The sequence below is a fragment of the Taudactylus pleione genome, unplaced genomic scaffold, assembly GCF_031769625.1.
Source record: "Taudactylus pleione unplaced genomic scaffold, aTauple2 ptg001314l, whole genome shotgun sequence".
NCBI lineage: Eukaryota > Metazoa > Chordata > Amphibia > Anura > Myobatrachidae > Taudactylus > Taudactylus pleione.
This window is the reverse complement of record NW_028285714.1, coordinates 10,904,715-10,919,443: the sequence shown is the minus strand read 5'-3', so window position 1 is coordinate 10,919,443 and position 14,729 is coordinate 10,904,715. Positions and strand designations below refer to the sequence as shown.

Sequence of the window (14,729 nt, the reverse complement as noted above, 5' to 3'; positions counted from 1 at the left end):
CAAAAGCTGCTTCTGTTACTGTGGACCGCAAGATCTTGAAAGGAGCAATTTATGCCATTCCCAGAATCCACCCAAACAGCAATAAATGTAGTCCTTGCCACTAAAAACCCATTAATTTTTATGGATAGAGATATGGCCTACTCTGCCTACGCTTTGAATGTTTCTGGGTATTGGAAAATTGACAAACGCAGGCATATCAGGACCATTTAAACTCTGGTCGTGCATAAATTAGCCATTGCAATCTCCTTTGCAGCCTGAGAGCTCTGTGCACGTCAGAAGTGCCACAGTGATTTGAAGCAGGTCAGACTTGACTAAATGGGGGTATCCACTAGGTGATTTTAGCAAGTGATTGCACGATAATGTCGTTATCATGCAATCGCTTGCAAATCGTGCAAGCATTGTGCATGCATCGGGCATGTGTTGGTCAAAAGCAAGCAGCGATACGCGTGCATGCTGGTCGCTTCCAGGATCTATCATCGCCCGTACATGCTGGTCAACCTGACGATCCCGTCAGGTTCAGCATGTGCGGGTATGATGGATGTGCCTGGACTGAACGAGTGAACGTTCAGTCTAGGCACATCACTAGATATACAAACGAGAGCACGATTGCAATGTCGTAATCGTGCTCTCGTTTGTATATCTAGTAGTGGATACCCGCCTTTACTTGCAGCATGGTTGCCCGATCTGCATCGATGTTAACAACGTTAAAGCTGTTGTATATTGTCGGATGGATATGAGAAGGCAGCAGTGGGCATCCCTAAGCTCGGCTAAGACATTTGTATATTTTAGCAATTGCGATCCATAAGTGATCGCAGTTGTGATTTCATTAGCATAAATCTCGGAATCATGCTCTATATCTTATCATTAAGAAAGATTAGCCTACGACATACAATTAAGTATACAAAGCAACATACCTCTGTTGTTATCAACTTATTAACTGTACATAATAATTTGATGTTACTGAAATTGTGACAGTTACACTTTAATTAAAGTTAAGGCTGAGTGAAATTTCTAACCTAGATCTGCCAGATTGGACAGGGCCAAGAGACACACTTGCACCAGCGCATTGTTATCTGGGAAATCCGTTAATATTCTGACCAGGGAAGTAAGTACGCCAAGCTCAACCAGTTGCTCTTGTAGCTCATCTAAAAAAAATAAAATATAATTAGAGTATATAGTAGGTGTACTTTAAGTAGGTAAAGAATGTGCTACAACATACACAATACTATAGTATATGACACACAGGGGTGTTTCTAGTGAGGAGGGGGCCAGTGTGCAGTCTCCATTACTGGCCCCCTCCTCTCCATTCGGCAGCCTGCAGTTATAGACTCTGTGGCCATTTTCCAGACATTTTTACAGTGCTGGAGCCCCGTGCCAATGTGGGACCCAGGGGCCCATGTTCCCCGCACGCCTTGCACCAATTATAGATACACCCCTGATGACACAGTTATAGTGACTACACTATTCACTGAAATACAGTATGCACTCATCAACATTGTACAATGATAGCACATTACATTGCTTATAGAAAATGCCCTAATTGTCACATTAACTACAAAACATACCTATTCCCTGCTACCTACTTAACAATGGTCTCATTCTTAATGTGCTTTACCTCTACTATTCTTTCTTTAATACTCCAAATACTATCAACTAAAACGTACTCCCCCTCTGCTATAGTTAGGGTCCCTTTTAAGAAGAGCAGTGAAAAGGCAGTTATGATCAGCCTGAGCCTGGTTAAACCCTGGGGTTGTAGTAGCAGGGCACCTGTAAAAATTATTGTTGTAGTTCAGTTAACAGGCATTTAGAATTGTCCTATAGGGTTCTTGGGGGACATGTTTTGTTCTACTATTAGGGCTGGTCACCAGGAAGCAGTCTCTTTTTGCTTTTGGAAATACCTCCCTCCCTCTTGGGAAGCCTGTCCGGGTGGGGTTTCCTGGAGAGTTGATCACCAACGAGTGGGTTGTTTGGTTTGCATGTATTTGTTGGGGTTGCCCGTTCTTCGTTGTCCGCCACAATACTTACTTTAAGTTAATTTAATACTTAATTCAGCGATTATTTGAAATTAGAGCTAACATTTGATTGGCTCATGTCAAACATTTTTTTTTTACTTTATTTGTTTCCAACTCCTGTTGTCCTTGTGTTTATTTTAGATACATTTTAGTTGTGATAAGTCTTTGTGGTATAATATGGATATCAACCATTAGGGAGTTTAAAGCATAAAAATACCCAATGCTGTAATATTGCATTTCATTCATTTTATGTCTGGAAGGAGAAGAATCTACCACCACTCTTAAAAGGTTAATTCAGTCCTAATTACTACTGTATTTATTTTAATTTTGTAAATGTAATGGTCCTGATTCAGAGATGTATGCTAATGCCACCACAGCTGCAAATTTGTACGCAGCACTTGTGCAAAACCTACAAATGTTGGAGCCATCTGGATTTAAATTGAGATGCCCACTGGCAGCTTCACAAATCCTAGCGACTGCATACAAAGATGCAACATCGGTTGTAGAGTAATTGATAATTGGACTTCTGAGTGACTCTATTAATGCAGAATGGCTGTGGGAAATGAGATGCCGGAGCCATTTTTACTACATACATGTGTCAGTAGCAGGCTTAGACACGCCCTGGAAACAATTGGGACAGGTCGGCGTTTGAGTTGCCACCCCCTACCCCGCTGCCGCCCACAAATAATCCCTGCCCGTTAATCACTTTGCAAATTAATCCTCATTGCGAGCAATATTGGTAATGAAACTTGATGCATGCACAGTAGGACTTGGACTTGTAGATTACCGATATTCGCAACATTGGGGTTGCATGTCTGAATCAGATCCAATGTCAGGAACTATAGAATGGAGCTTATGCATGTTCAAATTCTAAAAAGAAACCGTGAAAATGGTTTTGTTAATAGATTTGAAAAGACAGTTGTTTGGTTTTTAGTTTAGTGTAGATCAGATTTAAGGTATAGTTAAAACTAAACTAAAAAATATTTGCTAACTAATGTTATTTGATGTTTGTTTTTAATCATTGTGACATTCTGAATGGGCCTTATTCCTAAACAAGCTAATCGGTTATAGGTAGAGATGAGCTGGTCCGGTTCCCAGGGAACTGACAAATGAATGTAGGGGTTCCAACTTTAGAGTCTAACAGAGTCCGAGTTAGGAATCACTTTGGGGTCCCGGCTCAGTTTTGCGGTCAGTTTGGAACTCCGTTTTAAAAACCGAACTTGGGTTTTGGTTTGCATGTAAACAGGCCCAAATTCCATTTATTTTAGCTGCTTTTTAATTTTTGAAAAATCCCAAACTAAAACTCAAAGATGAATCCAGTTTCAAAACACAGGGGTCAGCGCACATCTCAAATTATAGGCTGCATTTTGTCTTTGTAATTAGGATGTTTAGTTTGTAATTTAACTCTGTGGTTTTGTTTTAGGGTGCACAGTTAGATTCTTTTCTTTTCTTTTTTTAAAAATACTAATACATATTTTTTCAAAGTAATTCACATTTATGCGCTCTTCAGTAGAGACCAATTTAAATGTTGAGTAGATGCAATTAAATTTAGGTTTAAAACTCACTGGTTAGTCTCTGTAGTAGTAGTAGTAGTAGAGCTTTAATGCTGATACTGTTAGTGGACATTTCAAACATTTCCAGGACATGAATTCAGCTCATTTAGAATTTTTTTATAATTTTCTTTCACTTACTGTTATCATAACAGATGCGGCCAATGGCTCTGCCAGCATGAAGAAGCATCTCCTGAACAGAGCTCTGCAGAAAGGGTACCAAGGCCATCACCAGACCTGCGTCAATACAAGGTTTCCTGGTTTCTTCTACAGACAGACAATTTGTGTTAAGGAATCTCCAGGAAAGATATCTAAACAAAAATAAAACTTGACTATAATGTTAATAATATTTCAGAAGAGACTGTTGAAGGATAAAGATGGCAAAAAGCTTGACCACTGGCCTCATAATAAATATTAGATCAGCCTCAGAATACAGCCGAGACAAACAGAGGATACAAGTGATTCAGCTTCTTGGGACCCTATCTTGGCAAAACCTGATGCTGCCTTGGTTGTAATCCGACAGAGACAAATAGGAAGCTATTCATCCATGCAGTCACTCACCCCTGCTTGCAGTGTTGCCCAGATGGGGTCATGGATGGGTGTATGGGTCCAAAGTCCCATCTAGCCCACCATTCTTTTGACGCCAAACCTCCAAAAAAGCAATAAAATTTATTTATTTACAAGGGCTTGATTTAAATGAAGGTTAGACTGGCCGTAAAGTGTGTGTATATTTGCCATAAAACAAAGCAAGATTTGAACACTGACAACAGAATAAAGGAAATTATATCCAATTTGCAAATCCTAAAGGTTTTGTTTCTTGTTTGCATATCCATTGCAAATTACTAGATATGCCCAGCTACATTCTTGCCTGTAGCACAGCGAATGGCACCTTGCGTGGTGTGAGATAGTCCCCCGCGATTAGAGACGGGCATTTTCGTCTCCATAGGATTGAATGGTGATGCACTCCAGCGATCGAGGATGCGCCATAGCATAGCACGATGCGTGCGCACGTTTGTGGCACGATCAGTCACAATGAATTTGGCCGCATCTGTAGTGCATTTTAGCAGTATTTGATTGGGGTATACAGGTCCATTGAAAGATTATAATATAGACAGATGAGGCAAGTACCCTGGGGAAAGAGGAGCAGTGAGCCCCACAACTCTTGCCCCGTCTGCTCAAGACTTGGGCCTGATTCAGAGATGTACGTTAATACGACGATTAGCATACATCTCCGATGTTGAGAGGTCTGTGTCTGCACAGGATCCATTCTGCGAGTGGGCAGAATGGGTCCTACATTATCACTCGTAGGCCCCATCCAAACCACAGCATGACTGACCAGATACAATGTTTGGGGGACGGAGCGAGCACATGCCTGGTCGCCCCCATTTTCTGGGAGTGACGAGGCCAGGGTCTGCGTCGATGGACGCAGGTTCCTGGCCTCTTAAGTGTCCAGCACCAGGTCAGGCTGTGGGAAGCTTCAGCTCATGCAGCCTGACCAAAGGAGCAAGTGCTGGGATCGGAAATGCAGCAAGGTGGTGTCTGACACCTTCTGCATTTGCACCTGAGATGGCCAGAATTTCACAGCCACATGTGCAAATCCGTCCATCTCTGAATCAGGTCCATGGTCAATAATACATGAAACAAGCATAAGTGACATTAACTTCACTATGACAATGTATCTTTGTAAGAAAGGTGTGTTTACACTCCAAAAGTCATAGGATTATGCTCTAGTTATTGCCAGTCAGTGCTCATTAAGGGAGCTCCTACTGTAAACTGAGTACATTGAGGGAAGTACTTACCATTCTTTGCCAGCTCGGCCAGTACATATGCCGCTTTTTCTGCACAAGTTGGACTGGTTTTCAGTATTCTGGCTAATGCTGGTAAAACATCATAATCTGTTAGCAGTTTAGCTGATCTCTGCACTGTAGTGAAGACACAAAAAGGCACCAATGGACTTTGTTATGTTGGTAAACTTTTATGATTATACATACATATAGTCATGTACAAAGGTTTTGCTTATTAGAACAATGGATAAATGATAATGGTTACTAATTATACTTGGAAATCAGAGGACAGTATCGATCTCTAAAGTCACGTATGGAAACTATAGACATCCATTTGTCTTAGTATACTCTTATTTACTGCTGAATCCCCCATGCTAGTACTAAGCTATCCGTTATATTAATAAGTAAATATTAATATAATTTTTCATGAAAACATGGTTATTATGTTTTGCTTTTATAGAATTATGACCTTTTCTATATTTATTTTACAGCTAGAGCCTGCAGACAGGCCATACGTGATGACATTTCAACTGCCACCTCCAGAAGGGCCCAACCAGGTAGGAGGTGTGCAGGGGGAGTGGTACTGTGATTGCATCTTCATGGCCATATCCCCTGCTATATAAAGCCAAACATCCAGAAATTATAAAGCAGGGGACGGGCCAATTTAAAGCAAATTATTTATCAAGTTGTCCAGACCGTCCACTTCACTCAGGAATTGGGTGGCAGCGGGCGCTAAGAAGTGGGTTGGTGAGAGGGTAGCTGGTACTAATTACGTGATCCTCGGCTCGTTGGAGGAGTCCACTGCCCCCCCTCTAACCTATCAGTGGCAGCAGCCTCTCTCTCCCAGCACTCGCTGCTGTGTGCAGGTCTTCACCGAAGGTCCATGGAGGCTGCTATTTCCTCTGCTTGCATGATTGGGGAGAAGGAGTGGGAGGGTGATCACACTAACAGGCCCCTCTGGATTTGCCTCTGGGCCACGATTAGGCCATGCCCCCTAAGTAACCCGGTTAGCCCACTCTGTGCAGCCTTGACTCTCCCCGGGAGAACCAACCAAAATTAGGGAGTCTCCCACAGAATTCTGGGAGAGTGGGTATGTATAATACAGATTTTTGTCTTTGGGGTGCATCATATGTTAATATATAAACTATTACTGCTGATACTTCTTTTACATACTGTAGGTGAATGTTGTAGAGGTAAGAAATGGGAACTTTTGCTTATATTATAAAAACTTTAGGTGTGTTGAGAATCTGCACCTTGTATAATGTAAGTGGACAAATGCATAATTGGCAACTGTTCTGCATGCAGACCAATGTTGTAAAGATTTGTTCCTGGAAATAGCCCAAATATTTAGTATTAACTAACTGTGTAACAAATTCTGTCTTTTTCTCTATGGTCTATATATTATTTTTATTTTATGTGCTTTAGAAAGTTATTATTTCTTGAAAAAGGTTTGGTATCACTCTAAAGTTTGAGAATCTCATGTCACGTGTCTAGATGCATAATGTTAGATTACAGGCGTGCTGCATAGCGGTATTACCGTTTTTAGAAAATTTTATATTTTCTCCTTTTTTTATTTTCATAAATGCAGGAAGAAAGATTTTAAAATGCACTGCTGCTCCATCACTGTCCTAGAATTACGTTATCATGTTATTTTGAGCATCAAAAAGAAGAATGACAAATTTAGGCTGAAAGTAAAAGACTTTTGTGAGACATGGAGATAATATCCTTAAAATATAGTCTCTGCATTTTTGAAGAATAGTAGAAATGCTGGGTACTTTAGAAGCCCATCTGTCACCTTTGCTTAAGTAAGCCTTGTTACCATACCAACAGAATGAATCATAAGTATTTGGAGACCGTTTTTTATGGCCTGACCATGGAGGAATGTCAGGTAAAATTAGCCAACCACTGCTCAAATTAGTTAAAGCGGATTTTGCAATTACTGCTACACATAGACATTTCACGGAATGGCTGACTTTGTAATGTCATTAAAAGAACAAAAGTTGTATCAGAATGTCAGTAACATATTTTTAAATACATTTAGGAACTTATGTCCACAATGTCTGGAAAATACACTAATTGTAAATATTAGAGATGTGTGGTTCGGTTTCTTGAGAACCGACGACAACTGAATTTAGGTCTTCTGAGTCAAACCGAGTCAGAGTTTGGAATCACTTTGCGGTACCGAGTCCCGGTTCAGATCTACACGCGGTTCGGAACTTGGATTTTAAAACCAAACTCTGGTTTTGGATTGCATGTAAACAGGTCAAAATTACATAATTTTAGCTGTTTTTTTTTTTTTTGTTGTTGTTTTTTAAAATACAGATCCAAAAACTAAACCAAATCACAAAGATGAATCCAAATCCAAAACCATTATCAAAACACAAATCTCTAGAAAATATATTTATATTTCTTCTTCAAGGTTCATAGGGTCCACAGAATCTTCCTTGAGGTATGTAGTTGGAGTGATCCATTGCACCAAACAGCTTCCAGGTTTGAAGTTTCCAGCATGCATAGGTCCTCCTCCCTATATACCCCGCCCCTAGCCACAGGCATTCGGTTTTTTGTTTGGTGCGCGGCAAGTATCCAGACGCACCGTATTAACAGAGAGACTGCCAAGCAGTCCCAGGGTTTTCTTTTTTTGATTTACCTTAGTTTTTTGAACTTCTGAGTTTAGCGGTATTAGGCACGGAATAAGACGCATATACTATGACTCTTTCTACCTCAGCCGAAGCCGAAACGCCAGTACCGCTATATACCCTGGGGATTTTGGCAAGTCTCAGCGTGGCTCTGCTAGCGGCATCGCTGGGGTCCGGACTGCGATTTGATTCACAGTGATGGCAGGTAAGAGATTCCTCGTGTGGGGAATCATGCACGAAGCAGTCCAGGCCTCCAGTGTAGGAGACGCATCGTAGGCAGCTGTAGGTGAAAGTCTCATTTAACGTTTCCTCACTAAGGCGGCTGTATCGTCTGTTGCCAGGGATGGGTAGTAGACGCACTAGGTAGCATCTACTACTGTGAGGCCAGCGTACCCGTGCCATCAAAATTGCAGCTATGGGGAGATAGGCGCTCTCCCAGCCGCTACTCCCCCATCCCAGATGCAACTTCCGGTTGATGATTCTCGTTTCTGGTTTGCTACTTCTGACCACCTCATGTGTGAGACACTCACAGTCTACCCTGAGTGCCCTGCTGAAAGTTGTCGGTCTCAGATGTTAGGTCTATCTCCCTGTATACCTCTCCCCTGGGTTAGGTATATAGCACTCTATATCCTACCAATACCCCTGAGGGGCTGGTCAGTTGATGCAGTCCATTTGCATTAGCATTTGATTATATTTATGCATTGTATGTGACTGTAATGCTAGCTGCTGTATTTATACTGCCTTTTTGTTTTCAAAACTGCCAGATATAGCTATCACTGTGTTTCTCCTCATCCCTCTGAAGGTGTGTAGGGCTTTTCAATTGTGTTAAGTCACATAACATTTATACTTTATACCTTATACCTGTTATACATTACCATGTCTAAAGGTAAATGAGAGAAGGATGTGCCTCCTTGTGCTGAAATCATGTAAATCCTGTTTGGCAGGCTGTCTGAGCAGGATTTTGTGCAAGATGGGTTGTGTGGTGTCTGTTGTTAACAGCCACCTTTTTTATCTTGTACACCTGCACCAGCAAAAAAAACACCCTGGGTGGTATCTTGGGTCTCAGGTTTTGTCGCATTTGGTGGAAGGGCCGCAATGTCTCGTGCTCCTGCCACGATACTGCCTCCTGCTATGGGGTACCCACAGCATTGGCATCCTTCTATGTATATGTCCCCCATGAATCCCTGTTGGTTTGATTCTTCTGCTCACTCTAGTCAGAGTATCCTGCTGTCTATAGCTGCTGATCAGGTGCAGGCGAATAGACCAGTGGCAGTAAAGCATTGGGCATAAGAGAGGTTCTCTTCATACGTTTCCTCAGGATTCTGATTCAACCTCCTCATCACACTCTGATACTCAGAGTTCGGGGTCTTACTCAGTGGTAGAAGACCATCAATCCTCTGTGGATGTCCCCTCTCTGGTGAGAGCAATTAGATCTGTCCTCAGTATAGAGGAAGAGGACGTTCCGCCGAAATATAAGACTCCTGTCTTTAGGCATCAGAAGGTTGCTAGAGATTATTTTCCTCAGTTTGAACAACTAACGAATCTCATATCTGAAGCTGGTGTACTCCAAATAAGCATTTCCATGCTACAAGGAATTTGCACTTGGTGAATGTAACAAATGGGAAGTTCCTCCATCAGTAGATGCTCAGGTAATTAGATTGATCAAGAGCTCTATATTACCCATTCTTGCCTCATTAAAAGTGGGTACAGATAGAAAACTTGGTAACTATTTAAAATCAGTGTTTTCATTATCTGGAGCTATTACCAGACCAGCTATGGCTGTAGCTTCGGTAGCCAAAGCTTAGGAAGAATGGACAAAGGCCCTCATTCAGAGGCGGTCGGAGGATGCAAGCGGTCGCTCAGAAACTGGGCGGCCACTTGCATCCTGACCGCCCGCCTCTGTTTCGGTCGTTAGGCTGTGGGTTTACACCCACAGCTCTAATGACCGCTCGGGTGATGGTTGCGATGGTCAGAGACCATCGCGACCATCGGGGCTTATGACGAGACCCTAGGGTAGGGTCTCACTTGTTGTAAGCCCCGGAGAGCTTCTGGCTCTGTCAGAGCTGGAAACTCTCCACTGACATCTCTAGTGATGTCATTGGGGCCTCCCCCAAACGGCAGGCATTCCCATGGGAACGCCTCCGTTTGGGCTGCCACCCCCCCGGCCCGCCTTCCAAATGGGGCGAGCTGTCAATCAACATCGACAGCTCGCCCCCTTTGGAAAGAGAACCGCTACGACCGGCGCTGTCAGTCGTAGCAGGTCTCACGCATGCGCACGAGCGAGCCGGCTCCCTCGTGCGCATGCGCACTGGCAAAACATCGAGGTGGCCGTGCGGTCGTAGACCGTATGGCCGCCTCTGAATAAGGTCCAAAGTCTCTGGAGGATAGCATGCCGAATGCTACCAGAGAACAGCTGTCTTATCTCAGTCAGATGTAAGAAGCAGCTATGTATATGGGGGAAGCTGTCATTGATACAGGTATCTTGGCTTCTAGGGTATCGGCAACTTTAGTTGCAGCTCGAAGAACCCTTTTGCTTAAAACCTGGAAGACAGATACAGGGTCCAAGAAGGTCTTGGAGTCTTTGCCTTTTGTTGGGAAGGTAGTGTTTGGACCTGAGCTGGATGACTTTGTGTCTTCTCTGGTGACATCTAAGTCTGCGGGGTTGCCATCTTAGACTACCCCTATTTATAGAGCCCCTTTGCCCACAGAGTAGGGCAAAGGGGCAGTCTAACCTCTAGACAGGGTAATTCCCACAAGAAACTGCAGACTAGGAAATCCTGGTCAACCAGACGTTCTGCTTCCAAGGTGAATGATAAGCCCACTGCCTGATGAGGGGGCCTCCCCCTGGGGTGTCTCAGGGTTGGAAGCTGACTTCTACAGTTTTCTCATGCCTGGCAACAGATGACTATGGATGTCAGGGTTCGAGAGGTGGTCTCTCATGGTTATGCCATCCCGTTCCTGAGGCATCCTCCTCAGAGGTTTGTTGGTACAACCCTTCCTTTAGACCCATTCAGGTCTTTGGCCTTCTGGGAGGCTATTGGGGCCCTCCTGAGGTCAGGAGTCATAGTCCCCATTCCTGTGATGCAACAAGGAAGGGGTTATTTTTCAAATTTGTTTTTGATTCAGAAACCGAATGGGTCACAATGCCCTATCTTGAATCTGAAGTCTCTCAACAGATTCATCCATGTGCCAAGATTCCATATGGAAACCCTACAGTCAATTATGCTGACAATGGAGCCTGGAGATTTCATGGTCTCCCTAGACATACAGGATGCATATCTGCATGTTTCTATTGCACGATCTCACCATGGATTTCTGAGATTAGTGGTAGATCAGCAACATTACCAATTTCAGGCTCTACCCTTCGGGCTGGCCACAGCCCCTTGGGCATTTACCTAGATAATGGCAGTCATGACAGCTCATTTCAGACAACAAGGAGTCAGGATACTGCCACATTTGGATGACCACCTGATATTAGCACAATCTCAGGAGATACTACAATGTCATCTTCAGATGACCATTGTCTGCCTACAAGAGAACGGCTGTATAATCAATTTGAAAAAGTCTTCTCTTTCTCCAACTCAGCAACTGGTGCACTTAGGGGTGCTGCTGGACTCTCTGGGTCAGAAGATTCTTCTACCAGAGGACAAGATTGAGACACTACAATTTTGTGTGCACAGTCTACTTTTCAAGCAAGAAGTGTCAGTTCACTTGCTTGAAAACTTGCAGGTGCTGGGCTCCATGGTATCCACATTCGACATGGTGGTTGATGCCCAGTTCCACTCCAGGTCCCTGCAGCAATGGATTCTCTCTCATTGGGATGGTCAGTATCATTGGATAAAGTCTCAGATGATCTGCATTTTGCCAGAGGTTCGGCTCTCCCTTGTCTGATGGTTGTAGAAGACTCATCTAGACAAGGGTCACCCATTATGGGTCCCAGAGTGGGTACTCCTCACAACGGATGCAAGTCTGCAAGGATGGGGGAGCAGTGACATGTCATCACACCTTTCAGGGAAGGTGGACGGCTCAGGAAATTCACCTACAGATAAATGTTTTGGAGCTTCGTGGAGTGCACAGAGTGCTCATTCTGGCACAGGACATCCTTCACGGCAGGCCTGTCTAGATTCAGTCCGACAATGCAACTGCAGTGGCCTATATCAACCATCAAGGAGGCACATGAAGTCCGGCAGTCATGAGGAAAGTGGCAAACATTCTGCTGTGGGCCGAATGCCATTTTCCAGCAATCTCGACAATATTCATCCCAGGAATCCTCAACTGGGAAGTGGACTTTCTAAGTCACCAGGACATACACGCCAAATAATGGGCTCTTCATCTGGATGTCTTTCAAATCCTGGTGGACAAGAGGGGACTACCAGTCATAGACCTCATGGCATCACGCCTCAACCACAAGGTCGCCAGATACGGGTCCAGAACAAGGGACCCCTCAGCCATCTTTATGGATGCTCTGGTGATGAGGTGAGACTTCAGGTTGGCATATCTGTTTCCTCCAATCTCCCTTCTTCCAAGGGTGGTCAGAAAGTTCAAGCAGGAAGGTGGCAGGATAATACTAACAGCTCCTGCCTGGCCCAGGAGACATGGGTTCACATATTTGATGTGTCTATTCATAGACAGTCCACTTCCACTGCCTTTATGACTGGATTGTTAGTGCAGAGTCCCTGCCTATATCCGGATTAACCTAAGCTGGCTTTGATGGCATGGCTCTTGAGTCTTCCGTCTTAAAGGCAAGGGGTTTCTCTACTTCTGTCATCCAGATGATGCTAAGGACAAGGAAGCTTGCTTCTGCCCACATCTATCACAGGATTTGGCATTAATTTTTTCTTTGGTGTTCCCAGAGAAATGATGACGCTAAGGTCTTCAAGGTCCAGCAAGTGCTTGCTTTTCTTCAGGCTGGTATAGACTTAGGTCTGTTCGCCTAGCTACCTTGAGAGATCAGGTTTCTGCATTGTCAGTTTAGTTCCAGCACAGAATTGCTCCCCTGACAGATGTTAGAACATTTTTGCAAGGGTTCTCCATCTGCAGTTTCCGTTTGTACCTCCAGTGGCACCTTGGGATTTATCTTTGGTTCTCAGGGCATTGCAAGTTGCTCCCTTTGAACCCGTGAATAAGGTGGACCTTAGGTGGTTGACAGTGAAGACACTTTTTCTTCTCGCTATTTCCTCTGCTCGCAGAGTTTCTGATTTGGCAGCACTGTCATGTCGCTCTCCATATTTGATTTTTCATCAAAATAGAGCTGTACTGCATACTAGAGCGGGTTACCTTCCAAAGGTTGTGTCCCATTTTCCTATGAATGATGAGATTGTAGTACCTGCCTTTCAGTCTTCAGACCTTTCTAAGGGTGAAGCGTCACTGGATGTGCCCCGAGCTTTGTGTATCTACGTGGATCGTACCAACTCCATCAGTAAATGAGATGCGCTCTTATATGGTTTTCACAAACGAGGCTGGCCAACTATCAAACAGACTTTGGCTCACTGGCTGCTTATGACTATTTCTCAGGTCTATACACAGGCTGATCTCCCTGTGCTGAACAAGGTGACAGCACATTCTACTCGGTCTGTGGGACCATCGTGGGAGGTAGACATGGCGCCTCTGCTGAACAGCTGTGCAAGGCGGCCACTTGGTCTTCCATATATACCTTTATCAATTTCTATGCATTTGATACTTTTGTCTCCCAGGATGCTTCTTTTGGGTGGTGGATTCTCCACTTTGTTCAGGAGTGTCCTCACCCTTAAGAGAACTGCTTTAGGATGTCCCCAAGGTAGATCCTGTGGACCCTATGGACCCTGAATAAGAATATAAGAGTTATGGTATAACCTACCTCAGTTAACTCTTTTTTTCTTCAAGGTCCACAGGGTCCACAGGGCCTCCACCCTAATGCACCTGGCCTCATTTGGGATCTGTTCTTTTCTTTTGTCTGTCTCTTGCCATCGGGCTTGCTTACAAACTGAATGCCTGTGGCTGGGGGCGGGGTATATATGAAGGAGGACCTATGCATGCTGGTAGCTTCAAAGCTGTAAGCTGTTTGGTGCAATGGATCACTCCAACTACATACCCCAAGGTAGATCCTGTGGACCCTATGGACCTTGAAGAAAATAGTTAACTGAGGTGTGTTATACCATCTTTGGTGGTGGACTGGTTCTTTATCTGATTCTCCTTGATACAAGCTTCCTTAAGTAGAATACTGTTTCAAAACACACCTACAGTACTGTAGCTGGTTAGTCTTCCTAACATTGCTGCTGCCTCAGTGATTATCTGTATCCTGTCTGTTGCCTTGCATAGACTGATCCTTATAAACCACTTAACTGAGCACTTAACTGACAATTCTTTTCAAAAGTTGAAAATTTTAAAAAAATTTAATTTATTCAATAACATTTTGAAATATTTTTTAATAATAAAATAAACATCCCAAGGAGTGTCTGGCACCCCCCCAGCGTGAATAGGTTACCATTGGGTGTTACTCTTCTCCCCCCAGTGGCATTGCACTCAAGCCCCCCATTCCCAGTGTTAATAGATCTCCCAATAGCATTACCTCTTCCCCAATGTGCATAAGTCCCCATTGATAATAAGCCCCCACCCTCACACTCAGAGGCAGTATATACCTTGTGTCAATAAAAATACCACTTACTCCCCCTGTGGCAATATTTCCACTTGTAAAATGAACCCCTACTCCATCAGTGTCCATAGATCACCCCCAGTGGGCATGGATCACCACATTTCACTAACTCTCCC

At 43.7% G+C, this 14,729-nt stretch overlaps 2 protein-coding genes across 2 annotated transcripts in view; one reads left to right on the top strand and one right to left on the bottom strand.

Annotated features, from left to right (window-relative positions):
- The window catches only part of TSPAN14 (tetraspanin 14), a 114,128-nt gene extending 109,793 nt beyond the window's left edge, over window positions 1-4,335 (top strand). The window contains exon 9 of the mRNA XM_088463086.1: window positions 3,718-4,335. Coding sequence (XP_088319212.1) covers window positions 3,718-3,744 — 27 coding nt within the window. The 3' untranslated portion in view covers window positions 3,745-4,335. The remainder of the gene's footprint in view (window positions 1-3,717) is intronic.
- Window positions 1-14,729, bottom strand: part of LOC148443245 (rap1 GTPase-GDP dissociation stimulator 1-A-like) — a 154,657-nt gene that overhangs the window by 53,251 nt on the left and 86,677 nt on the right. The window contains exons 3-5 of the mRNA XM_088463084.1: window positions 5,362-5,484; window positions 3,704-3,829; window positions 1,017-1,145 (exon numbers count right to left, since the gene is read on the bottom strand). Of these exons, the coding sequence (XP_088319210.1) occupies window positions 1,017-1,145; window positions 3,704-3,829; window positions 5,362-5,484 (378 nt within the window). The remainder of the gene's footprint in view (window positions 1-1,016; window positions 1,146-3,703; window positions 3,830-5,361; window positions 5,485-14,729) is intronic.